At 50.2% G+C, this 13141-nt stretch overlaps 1 protein-coding gene across 1 annotated transcript in view; it reads right to left on the reverse strand.

Annotated features, from left to right (window-relative positions):
* Positions 1 to 11133: 11133 nt before the first annotated feature.
* HPN (hepsin) overlaps positions 11134 to 13141 on the reverse strand; it is a 15886-nt gene continuing 13878 nt past the window's right edge. Inside the window, exons 5-8 of the mRNA XM_026448765.1 lie at positions 12150 to 12293; positions 11814 to 11956; positions 11462 to 11626; positions 11134 to 11245 (exon numbers count right to left, since the gene is read on the reverse strand). Of these exons, the coding sequence (XP_026304550.1) occupies positions 11207 to 11245; positions 11462 to 11626; positions 11814 to 11956; positions 12150 to 12293 (491 nt within the window). The 3' untranslated portion in view covers positions 11134 to 11206. The remainder of the gene's footprint in view (positions 11246 to 11461; positions 11627 to 11813; positions 11957 to 12149; positions 12294 to 13141) is intronic.

Here is a 13141-nt window from a genome sequence, read left to right on the forward strand (position 1 = left end):
GAGGATTGGGCTGCTATTTCTCATGACCCAGTAAAGAGATGCAATTGAGGGGCCGGGCGCGGTGGCTTACGCCTGTAATCCCAGCACTTTGGGAGGCCGAGGTGGGCGGATCACAAGGTCAGGAGATGGAGACCATCCTGGCTAACACAGTGAAACCCCATCTCTACTAAAAATACAAAAAAAAAAATTAGCCGGGCGTAGTGGTGGGCGCCTGTAGTGCCAGCTACTCGGGAGGCTGAGGCAGGAGAATGGCGTGAACCCGGGAGGCGGAGCTTGCAGTGAGCCGAGATCGCGCCACTGCACTCCAGCCTGGGGGCCGAGCCACCGTCCCGCCCAAAAAAAAAAAAAAAAAAAAAAGAGATGCAATTGAACGGGGAGAAAAGGGAGGTGTTTGTTTTTTTGAGACAGAGTCTTATCCTGTTGCCCAGGCTGGAGCGCAATGGCGCTGTCTCGGCTCACTGCAACCTCCGCCTCCCGGGTTCAAGCAATTCTCCTGCCTCAGCCTCCCAAGTAGTTGGGATTACCAGCACCCACCACCATGCCTGGCTAATTTTTGTATTATTAGTAGAGATGGGGTTTCTCCATGTTGGTCAGGCTGGTCTTGAACTCCTGACCTTAGGTGATCCGCCCACCTCGTCCTCCCAAAGTGCTGGGATTACAGGCATGAGCCACCGCACCCAGCGAAAAGGGAATTTTTATTTCTGTAACTGGTTACAGGGCGAAAGCCTGGAAATCATCCCCAGACCAACTCAAAATGACAAAGTTTTCCAGAGCTTATATACCTTCTAAGCTATATGTCTGCATGTAAGTGTGCATTCATCTAAAGACATAAGTGATTAACTTCTTGTAATCTATTACTAAGATCTGAGTCCTGAAGACCTTCCTCTGGAACCTCAGTAAATTTACTTAACCCAAATGGGTCCAGGTGCTGGGGTGCTTACCCTTATTTTGTTTCCTGCTAAATCAGGGAGGTTTAGGGAGCTCCTTCAGACTCCCAATGAACTTGTTTGTAGAGGCCTGGGGAGTTTCTTCAGACTCCAATAAAACTTGTTTAATCCTAAAAGGGTCCTGTTAAGAATTCCTTCATTATCTTGTCATGCTTTAAAGCCCAGGAAAGGCCTGAGCAAAACTCTTGGTGGGTGTTTGTTACATCCCAGCCTCTGTATGAGGCACTGGCTCTATCAGCTTTTACTATTTAACTTAGCCACTCAGTTGGTGTTGAAACAGGTGTTATGGAGGCCTGTGTTAGTGAGACCTGGCCTGCCACGCCTGGGTCCCATCCTGATTCGAGGGCTCCTTTTTGCACCACCAGTCCAAGGAGTGTTTGGGTTAAGGCATCCCATCTTTTTCCCCAGAACACCCCCAGTGTCTGGAGACATGTACTTCCCTAGGGGGCCAGGAACCCCCCTCCAACCCTGTCAGGGAGAAAGTGTCCGAACCTGCTCAGCAGAGAGAGACAGGAAGTGAGAGCTCAGTGCCATATCCCGAGCTGGTCCAGCCCCGGGCCCCAGCGCCAGCCCTGCCCCTCGGATGTGGACCTTGGACAGGCTACGCAGCCCCTCTGTAGGACAGCAAACCCCACAGCCGCTTCTTCCCAGCTTGCATAGGGATGAAACAAGTGTTTCCCGAAGGGCGGCACATGGGCTGCTGGTGGGACACCCCGGGAGAGTGCAGGATGGCAGTGAAAAAACAATCGTTATTATTTCACTAGTATTTGTTTATTTAATACATTTGTTTTGATTTATATTGAAAAACATCTATCTGCCACCGCCACATCAAACCCACAGTTTCATAAACACTGTTAAAAGTCAAGGCTGGCAGGGCACAGTGGCTCATGCCTATAATCGTAGCACTTTGGGAGGCCAAGGCAGGTGGATCACTTGAGCCCAGGAGTCTAAGACCAGCCTGGGCAGCATAGCGAGACCCCATCACTACCAAAAATACAAAATGAGTCTCATAACCCGGTCTCAAGATAAATAAATAAATCGATAAAAATAATAATAAATACAGTCAAGGCTAAGTTAAAAAAAAGACACACACACACACAAAAGGAAAAGAGATAATTTGAATAAAATAATACAACTGGCACTGGTGGTATTTGTTCATTGTCTGTTTGCTTCTAAGCTCCATAGGGCAGGGATGCGGGTTTGTGTCAGGCCTCTGAGCCCAAGCCAAGCCATCCGCATCCCCTGTGACTTGCACATATACACCCAGATGGCCTGAAGTAACTGAAGAATAACAAAAGAAGTGAAAATGCCCTGTCCCTGCCTTTACCGATAACATTCCACCACAGAAGTGAAAATGGCCGGTCCTTGCCTTCAGTGATGACATTACCTTGTGAAATTCCTTTTCCTGGCTCATCCTGGCTCAGAAACTCCCCCATTGAGCACCTTAGGACCCCCCACCCCACTCCTGCCTGCCAGAGAACAACCCCCTTTGACTGTAATTTTCCTTTACCTACCCAAATCCTATACAACGGCCCCGCCCCTATCTCCCTTTGCTGACTCTTTTTGGACTCAGCCCGCCTGCACCCAGGTGATTAAAAAGCTTTATTGCTCACACAAAGCCTGTTTGGTAGTATCTTCACACGGACGCGCATGACATTTTGGTGCCGTGACTCGCATCAGGGAACTCCCTTGGGAGATCAATTCCCTGTCCTCCTGCTCTTTGCTCCGTGAGAAAGATCCACCTACGACCTCGGGTCCTCAGACTGACCAGCCCAAGGAACATCTCACCAATTTTAAATCTGGGAATTGGCCCCTTTTTACTCTCTTCCCTAACCTCTCTCACTATCCCTCAACCTCTTTCTCCTTTCAATCTTGGCGCCACACTTCAATCTCTCCCTTCTCTTAATTTCAGTCCCTTTCCTTTTCTGGTAGAGACAAAGGAGACGCGTTTTATCCGTGGATCCAAAACTCCGGCGCCGGTCACGGACTCGGGCAGACAGTCTTCCCTTGGTGTTTAATCACGCGGGGCGCCTGCCTTATTATTCACCCACGTTTCAGAGGTGTCTGACCACACGGGGGCGCCTGCCTTGGTCCTTCACCCTTAGCGGCAAGTACCGCTTTTCTGAGAGGGAGGGGCAAGAACCTCCTGACCCCTTCTCTGCTTTTCTGGGGGTCAAGAACCCCCCGACCCCTTATCTCCACACTCTGATCCCTTATCTCCATGTCCTGACCCCTTTCCCGCTTTTCTGGAGGGCAAGAACCCCCAAACCCCTTCTCTCCGTGTCTCTACTCTCTCTTTTTTCTGGGCTTGCCTCCTTCACTATGGGCAACCTTCCACCCTCCATTCTTCCTTCTTCTCTCTTAGCCTGTGTTCTCAAGAACTTAAAACCTCTTCAACTCACACCTGACCTAAAACCTAAATGGCTTATTTTCTTCTACAATGCAGCTTGACCCCAATACAAACTCGACAGTAGTTCCAAATAGCCAGAAAATGGCACTTTCGATTTTTCCATCCTACAAGATCTAAATAATTCTTGTCGTAAAATAGGCAGACGGTCTGAGGTACCTGATGTCTAGGCATTCTTTTACACATCGGTCCTTCCCTAGTCTCTGTTGCCAACGCAGCTCATTCCAAATCTTCCTTCTTTCCCTCCCGCCTGTCCCCTCAGTCCCAACCCTAAGTGTCACTGAGTCTTTCTAATCTTCCTTTTCTACAGACCCATCTGACCTCTCCCCTCCTCGCCAGGCTGAGCTAAGTCCCAATTTTTCCTCAGCCTCTGCTCCCCCACCCTATAATCTTTTATCACCTCCCCTCCTCACAGTTGGTCTGGCTTAGAGTTTCGTTCTGTGACTAGCCCTTCCCCACCTGCCCAGCAATTTCCTCTTAAAAAGGTGACTGGAGCTAAAGACATAGTCAAGGTTAATGCTCCTTTTTCTTTGTCCGACCTCCTCCAAATCAGTTAGCGTTTAGGCTCTTTTTCATCAAATATGAAAAACCCAGCCCACTTCATGGCTCATTTGGCAGCAACCCTGAGATGCTTTCCAACCCTAGACCCTAAAATGTCAAAAGGCCGTCTTATTCTCAATATACATTTTATTACCCAATCTGCTCCCGACATTAAATAAAACCGCAAAAATTAAATACCAGCCCTCAAACCCCACAACAGGACTTAATTAACCTCACCTTCAAGGTGTGCAATAGTAAAGTAGACGCAGCCAAGTAGCAATGTATTTCTGAGTTGCAATTCCTTGCCTCCACTGTGAGAGAAACCCCAGCCACATCTCCAGCGCACAAGAACTTCCAAATGCCTGAACCGCAGCAGCCAGGCATTCCTCTAGGACCGCCTCCCCCAGGAACTTGCTACAAGTGCCAGAAATCTGGCCACTAGGCCAAGGAATGCCCACAGCTCAGGATTCCTCCTCTAAGCCGTGTCCCATCTGTGCGGGACCCCACTGAAAATCAGACTGTTCAACTCACCTGGCAGCCACTTCCAGAGCCCCTGGAACTCTGGCCCAAGGCTCCATGACTGACTCCTCCCCAGATCTTCTCAGCTTAGCAGCTGAAGACTGACTGCCCGATTGCCTCAGAAGCCTACAGGACCATCACAGACACTCTAGGTAACTCTCACAGTGGAAGGTAAGTCCGTCCCCTTCTTAATCAATATGGAGGCTACCCACTCCACATTACCTTCTTTTCAAAGGGCTTTTTCCTTTGCCTCCATAACTGTTGTGGGTATTGATGGCCAGGCTTCTAAACCTCTTAAAAGTTCCCAACTCTGGTGCCAACTTAGACAACATTCTTTTATGCACTCCTTTTTAGTTATCCCCACCTGCCCAGTTCCCTTATTAGGCCAAGACATTTTAACTAAATTGTCTGCTTCCCTGACTATTCCTAGGCTACAGCCACAACTCATTGCCACCTTTTCTCCAGTTCAAAGCCTCCTTTGCATCCTCCTCTCGTATCTCCCGACCTTAACCCACAAGTATAGGATACCTCTACTCCCTCCTTGGTGACTGATCATGCACCCCTTACCATCCCATTAAAACCTAATCACCCTTACCCCACTCAATGCCAATATCCCATCCCACAGCACGCTTTAAAAGGATTAAAGCCTGTTATCACTCACCTGCTACAGCATGGCCTTTTAAAGCCTGTAAACTCCCTTTACAATTCCCCCATTTTACCTGTCCTAGACCCAGACAAGCCTTACAGGTTAGTTCAGGATCTCTGCCATATCAACCAAATTGTTTTGCCTATCCACCCCATGGTGCCAAACCCATATACTCTCCTATCCTCAATACCTCCCTCCACAACCCATTATTCTGTTCTGGATCTCAAACATGCTTTCTTTACTATTCCTTTGCACCCTTCATCCCAGCCTCTCTTCGCTTTCACTTAGACTGACCCTGACACCCATCAGGCTCAGCAAATTACCTAGGCTGTACTGCTGCAAGACTTCACAGACTGCCCCGATCACTTCAGTCAAGCCCAGATTTCTTCCTCATCTGTTACTTAGCTTGGCATAATTCTCATAAAAACGCATGTGCTCTCCCTGCTGATCGTGTCCAGCTAATCTCCCAAACCCCAACCCCTTCTACAAAACAACAACTCCTTTTCTTCCTAGGCATGGTTAGTAAGGTCAGAATTCTTACACAAGAGCCAGGACTGTGTGCTGTAGCCTATCTGTCCAAACAACTTGACCTTACTGTTTTAGCCTAGCCCCTATGTCTGTGTGCAGCGGTTACCACTGCTGCTGCCTTAATACTTTTAGAGGCCCTAAAAATCACAAGCTGTACTCAACTCACTCTCTACAGTTCTCTTAACTTCCAAAATCTATTTTCTTCCCCCCACCATCACTCAAGACAACGCTTATGCTGATAAGGTAGCTAAAAAAGCAGCCATCAAAAGGCATCAGATCCCATCGCTCAGGACAATGCTTATGCTGATAAGTTAGCTAAAAAAAGCAGCTAGCGTTCCAACTTCTATCCCTCACGGCAGTTTTCCGCCTTCACATTGGTCACTCCCACCTACTCCCCCACTGAAACTTCCACCTATCAATCTCTTCCCACACAAGGCAAATGGTTCTTAGACCAAGGAAAATATCTCCTTCCAGCCTCATAGGCCCATTCTATTCTGTCATTTCATAACCTCTTGCGTGTAGGTTACAAGCCACTAGCCCATCTCTTAGAACCTCTCATTTCCTTTCCATCGTGGAAATCGATCCTCAAGGAAATCACTTCTCAGTGTTCCATCTGCTATTCTACTACTCCTCAGGAATTCCTCAGACCCCCTCCCTTCCCTACACATCAAGCTCGAGGTTTTGCCCCCGCCCAGGATTGGCAAATTGACTTCACTCACATGCTCCAGTCAGGAAACTAAAATACCTCTTGGTCTAGGTAGATGTTTGGACGAACGGAGGCAGGATGGTGCACTTCCGGGTTCTTCATCATTAACTTTTCTCGCCCGTGCGAAAATGCAGCTAGCGCCCGGGAAGGTGCAGATCAACTGGGCATGCGCCAGGTGACGTCAATCCGAAGAGACCAAGATTTACCTGGTCGCACCTGCGGAACGCCCCCCGACACGCCCGTGCCCCGCCTATTGCCCGCCCACTCCTAGAAAAGCCGCTCTTGGCCAGGTCCCATGCGGACTTCCCAGCCCCACTCCTGTCGGGATGTCAGGACTGCAGGAACTCCGTCCGAGAACCCCACCGGGGGACTCTGCTGGCCTTCTTTGCCAGAGGCCGACAGACCTCTTCCCCACACCTTAGGTTACCAAAATAAACTTGCAGTTTTGCTCCTACACTTGCCTACCCGCTGGTTCTTTTGCGCTCGCTTGGCTGGTCTTAGAAAAACAAATCAGTAGATACTTTCACTGGATGGGTAGAGGCCTTTCCCACAGGGTCTGAGAAGGCCACCACGGTCATTTCTTCCCTTCTGTCAGACATAATTCCTGGGTTTGGCCTTCCCACCTCTATACAGTCTGATGGCAGACTGGCCTTTATTAGTCTAATCACCCAAGCAGTTTCTCAGGCTCTTGGTATTCAGTGAAACCTTTATATCCTTTACCGTCCTCAATCAGGAAAGGTAGAATGGATTAATGGCCTTTTAAAAACACACCTCACCAAACTCAGTCACCAACTTAAAAAGGACTAGACAAGTACTTTTACCACTTTCCCTTCTCAGAATTCAAGCCTGACCTCGGAATGCTACAGGTTCCAGCCCATTTGAGCTCCTGGGTGGACACTCCTTTTTATTAGGTCCCAGTCTCATTGCAGACACCAGACCAACTTTAACTGCACCCCAAAAACTTGGCTAGAGCCTAAAAACTCACCAACCAAGCAAGTGATTACACTGAACCCCCTTAGGCTCTGTCTAATTAGATGCCCTAGGTCCTCTCAATTCTTAGTCCTTTAATACCTGTTTTTTCTCCTTCTCTTATTCAGACCTCTGTCTTCCGTTTAGTTTTTCAATTCATACAAAACCGCATCCAGGCCATCACCAATCATTCTATATGACAAATGCTCCTTCTAACAATCCCACAATATCAACCCTTACCACACAATCTTCCTTCAGCTTAATCTCTCCCACTGTAGATTCCCATGCCGCCCCAATCCCACTCAAAGCAGCCCTGAGAAACATCGCCCATTATCTCTCCATACCAACGCCCCAAAATTTTTGCCGCCCCAACGCTTCAACACTATTTTGTTTTATTTTTCTTATTAATATAAGAAGACAGGAATGCCAGGCCTCTGAGCCCAAGCCAAGCTATCATATCCCCTGTGACTTGCACATATGTGCCCAGATGGCCTGAAGTAACTGAAGAATCACAAAAGAAGTGAAAATGCCCTGTCCCTGCCTTAACTGATGACATTCCACCACAAAAGAAGTGAAAATGGCTGGTCCTTGCTTTAAGTGATGACATTACCTTGTGAAATTCCTTCTCCTGGCTCAGAAGCTCCCCTGCTGAGCACCTTGTGACCCCCGCCCCTGCCCGCCAGAGAACAACCCCCTTTGACTGTAATTTTCCACTACCTACCCAAATCCTATAAAACGGCCCCACCCTTATCTCCCTTTGCTGACTCTCTTTTCAGACTCAGCCCGCCTGCACCCAGGTGATTAAAAAGCTTTATTGCTCACACAAAGCCTGTTTGGTGGTCTCTTCACATGGACACACATGACAGTTTGTTCTGTCCCCTATATTTCTCCAATACCTAGAACAGTGCCTGGCCTGACTTGGTCATCATGGAGCAGAGAGAAGCTGTGCCTGCTATTCCCTGTCCAACTTTCTGGGCCTCAGAATCCATAAGCATTTACTGTACCCACTAGCTTTGGGTGGTTTGTCATGCAGCAAGAGCCAAAACAGCTCCTCGCTTCATAACTGCAGGATTGAAACAGTGTTACTTTTTACGAAGAAACTAAAGTCCATCTCCCTACTTACTTACACCACTATCTGAATGTTCACAATAATTATTTCTGAATATAAAATGAATGGCCTTCACTGTCATTGCTAATCATGGCTCTGATTTTATGTATGAAATAACTGTTGTGGCAGAGTAGCTGTACACTTCTCCTTCAACCCGACTGGGAGAATGCCACTTTATTTTCCCAGCAGGCTGCCTGTTGACTTTTAATGACCAAATTTGCATCGGATCCCCTAGAATAAAGCCACATCCCCCCAGACTTCCCAGGGCAGGGCCAAGCCTTCTTCAGTGCCCCTTACACCCGCCCTCCTCCTCACCAGGGCGAACCGTGTCCCTCCGGGACATGGTCACGTTGGTTCAGAACCCCCAGGGTGGACTGTGTCCTCTCAGAGTCCCCAAACTTCCTAAAACATAGGTACAGTACATTTCTCAGCTGGCAATTACAAAGGAAAACTCAGTCACTCCCTGCTGTAACTCAATACGTCTCTAGCAAAGCAAGCCATAGGACAGGTCTCAAATTACATCCCACATCCTACGGGTAGAACACGACAGCCAGAGGTAGACGTTTGGGGAAACTGCACTGAGGCTCTGCTAACGAGATATGGGCCTGGGGTTCCTGACCAACAAAGCAGTGGTGGGGCTCAACCTCGCCAGGGGTGTGGGGATCAGGGACTGACGCTGGGATCGTTTTCCAAATGCATAGTTTGTCAGTTTCTCAAAGGAGCTCTTGTAGGTCGTTTACATTTTAGGGAGTTGGGCTGGGCACAGTGGCTTATGCTTGTATTGGGAGGCTGAGGTGAGCGGATCACCTGAGGTCACGAGTTCGAGACCAGCCTGCCAATATGGTGAAACCCTGTCTCTACTAAAAATACAAAAATTAGCCAAGTGTGGCGGTGGACACCTGTAATCCTAGCACTTTGGGAAGCTGAGGTGGGTGGATCACCTGAGGTCAGGAGTTTGAGACCAGCTTTGCCAACATAGTGAAACCCCCATCTCTATTAAAAATACAAAAATTAGCTGGGTGTGGCGGCAGACACCTGTAATCCCAGTGTCAGGCCTCTGAGCCCAAGCCTGCACGTATCCAGATGGCCTGAAGTAACTGAAGAATCACAAAGAAGTGAAAATGGCTGGCTCCTGCCTTAACTGATGACATTACCTTGTGAAATTCCTTCTCCTGGCTCAGAAGCTCCCCTACTGAGCACCTTGTGACCCCCGCCCCTGCCCGCCAGAGAACAACCCCCTTTGACTGTAATTTTCCACTACCTACCCAAATCCTATAAAACGGCCCCACCCCTATCTCCCTTCGCTGACTCTCTTTTCGGACTCAGCCCGCCTGCACCCAGGTGATTAAAAAGTTTTATTGCTCACACAAAGCCTATTTGGTGGTCTCTTCACATGGACGCGCATGACACTCAGCACTTTGGAAGGCCGAGGCAGGCGGATCACCTGAGGTCAGGAGTTCGACACCAGCCTGGCCAACATGGTGAAAGCCCATCTCTACTAAAAATACAAAAATCAGCTGGGCGTGGTGGCGCACGCCTGTAATCTCAGCTACTCAGGAGGCGGAGGCAGAATTGATTTAACCTGGGAGGTGGAGGTTGCAGTGAGCTAAGATCACGCCGCTGCACTCCAACCTGGGAGACACGAGTGAAACTCTGTCTCAAAAAAAAAAAAAAAAGGAAAGTGCTTGGGAGCTGTGGTGGTTGGGTGATGTATTATAACTGTTATTATTTAAAGTCGTGGTGAACAGGCCCCCCGCTGAGCCTTTCTTCAGCAGAACAGCAGGTTCTCAGCAACCCGTGGCCGATTCCAGGCAGAAAAACCCCTTAATGTGTCACAATGTTGGGGCAGCAGTGCCCCCTGGTGGTCACCGGGGCTGCATGTGGCTCTGCAGAGGCTCTAGAGAAGGGGGTTCCCTCCCCAGAAGCTGCCCAGATGGAGAAAGGGTTGGCGGGGAGGCTGTGTTCCCAGCGTCTAGTGTCCCTGTCTCCACCCTGCAGGGCCCCATTTTCTGTGTTGGTTCAAGGTAGATGTCTTTTGCTCACTGAGCATCTATTTCCACTTCTGGAAATAGCACCCTATTTTTCTTTGGGATTCCCACACTCAGGTCACATGGTTCTTGAAGGCCTAGCTCCTCCCACTCCACCCTGCTCCGCCCCTACCCCATGCATCCCCTGCACAGTGATTTGCCTAGGGATGAGCACGTGACCCAAATCTGTACAGTGGGAGCTGGGCCTGGGATTTTGGTGCCTGGGACTTTTTCTGCAGAAGTATTTGGGTAAGAGTTTGTGTGGAAGGGGCCATCTCCGTCTCTGGTTGTAGGAGAGGCTGCTTGGAAATGAAGCTAACACAGAGGCAGATTTGAGAGAGCAGCTGGATCCAGCTGTACCTGAAGCCAATATGCTCCAGGAAAATTCCAGTTAAGTGAACCAACTAAAATCTTATATCTAAAATCAGTGGGAACTGAGGGACCCACACTCTCTGCCTGATTTGCACCAGGTCCTAATTCTTCTCCCTCTCGCCAAAACGTCCTCATTGCTGTGTATATTTGTAAGCTCGGAGGCCGCATTAATCAAAACCATCTTTATTATTTAAAGAGCATCCCGTCATCAAGGGCACCTAGACAGGAGTCCCAGACAGCAGAACAATATTTACATGGGGGTCAGGAGGGTGAGGTCGGGGCTGAGTGGGCCCGCCACTGTGGAAGAGAGGACCCTGGAGGCAGGGTGTCCTTGGACCTGTGGACCGGGCCCAAGAAGAAAAACATCCCATCCTAGGCGGATCCCACCACTGAGATCACCTTGGGCCCTGAGAGGCTGCGCAGCGAGAAGCCACCGGTCAGAGCTGGGTCACCATGCCGCTGGCTTCGGAGTGAGTCTGGGGAAAGACAGCTGGCGGCTCCCGAGGTCTGAGAGGCTTCCACATCCCACCACTGGCCTCCCTTCCCCAGGACCCCTTCAAAGTCCATCTGTTCCCGAGGGGGGCCCTCTTCTAGGCCTGAGCGTAGGTCTCCTAAAACAAATCTCTGCCTCCCTTTCCCCATTAGAGGCCCAAACATCCCCACCCTGGTTCCCATCTGGGCCCAACTTTCACCTTTATGGCCTGGAAGATCCACTCCCGGAAGTCATTGACTTTGGTGTAGACACCTGGCTTCTGGGCCAGGGCACAGCCAGTGCCCCAGCTCACAATGCCACACAGCCGCCAACGTGGCGTCCGAGAGATGCTGTCCTCACACACAAAGGGACCACCGCTGTCACCCTGGGAGGGGAGAGGGAGGCCTGGCTAGGGGCCAAGGTGGTTGGACAGGAGGCCCCCCTCGGGATGACCATGGGCTGTGGCCCCAGAGCCCTCAGGCTTTTAGATAGGGAGCCCGACCACCCACTCCCCTGCGTCTCCATCCCTGGGGTGGCAGCGGCCAGGGGGCTGCCCCTACAGAGTCCCTCACCTGGCAGGCATCAATGCCACCCTCGGGGTAGCCAGCACAGAACATCTTGGGCTTGATCTGGTTTCCATAGAAGTCAGCGCCATTGCAGACATCATTGCTGATTATGGGGACTCGAGCCTCCTGGAGTACCCCGGCCTGTTGGCCTGGGGGTGTGCAGGCAAGGCTGGCCAGAGCTGGGGGGTATACACATCCCCCTTCCCTCCTGGTGCCCACCCCATTCCCCTCAGCATCCCTACTCCTCATGGTCAAGACTCATCCAACCGGACACACTGCCCATCCCCAGCCCAGTTCAGAGTCTCCCAAACAGTGGCATCAGAGGCAGAGGACTGGACTCACCATAGTACTGTGTGTTGCCCCAGCCCGTCACGGTACAGATCTTGCCATCCACCAGGGCCTGGCCGGCAGCTGGGAGGCACACAGGCTGGATGTATTCTGTGAGAGAGAGACCATGCTGGTCCAGCCCCTGCTGGCCTGCCCCACCTGGTACAAACCTCTGTCCAGCTCCCACCATGGCCCTTAACACACCCTGCTCTCTGTCCTTTTAAAATAACCACAATAGGCCAGGCACGGTGGCTCATGCCTGTAATCCCAGCACTTTGGGAGGCTGAGGCAGGAGGATCACTTGATGTCAGGAGTTTGAGACCAGCCTGGCCAACATGGCGAAACCTCGTCTCTACTAAAAATAGAAAAATTAGCCGGGCATGGTGGCACACACCTGTAATCCCAGCTACTCGGGAGGCTGAGGCAGGAGAATCACTTGAACCCAGAAGGTGGAGGTTGCAGTGAGCCGAGATCGCGCCATTGCACTCCAGCCTGGGCGACAGAGCAAGACTCTGTCTCAAAAACAAACACACAAACAAAAAAACCACAACAGAAGTTGCCATCTACCGAGAACTCACTGCATACTAGGCGCTGTCCTGCACCATTTTCTTTAATCTTCCATCAGTCCAGAGAGGTAAGGTCTGTATTATCCCATTTTACAGATGGGGAAAATGAGGCCAAGTCACGTGTCCAAAGTTTCATAACAAGTCTGTTTAAACACAGCTTTTCTTTCTTTTTTTTTTTAGACAGAGTCTCGTTCTTTCGCCCAGGCTGGAGTGCAGTGGCGCGATCCCAGCTCACTGCAAGTTCTGCCTCCCGGGTTCAAGAGATCCTCCTGCCTCAGCCTCCAGAGAAGCTGAGACTATAGGCGCCCGCCACCATGCCTGGCTAATTTTTTTGTATTTTTAGTAGAGACGGGGTTTCACCGTGTTAGCCAGGATGGTCTCCATCTCCTGACCTTGTGATCTGCCCACCTCGGCCTCCCAAAGTGCTGGGATTACAGGTGT

This window comes from Piliocolobus tephrosceles, chromosome 21, assembly GCF_002776525.5.
Source record: "Piliocolobus tephrosceles isolate RC106 chromosome 21, ASM277652v3, whole genome shotgun sequence".
Classification (NCBI taxonomy): Eukaryota; Metazoa; Chordata; class Mammalia; order Primates; family Cercopithecidae; genus Piliocolobus; species Piliocolobus tephrosceles.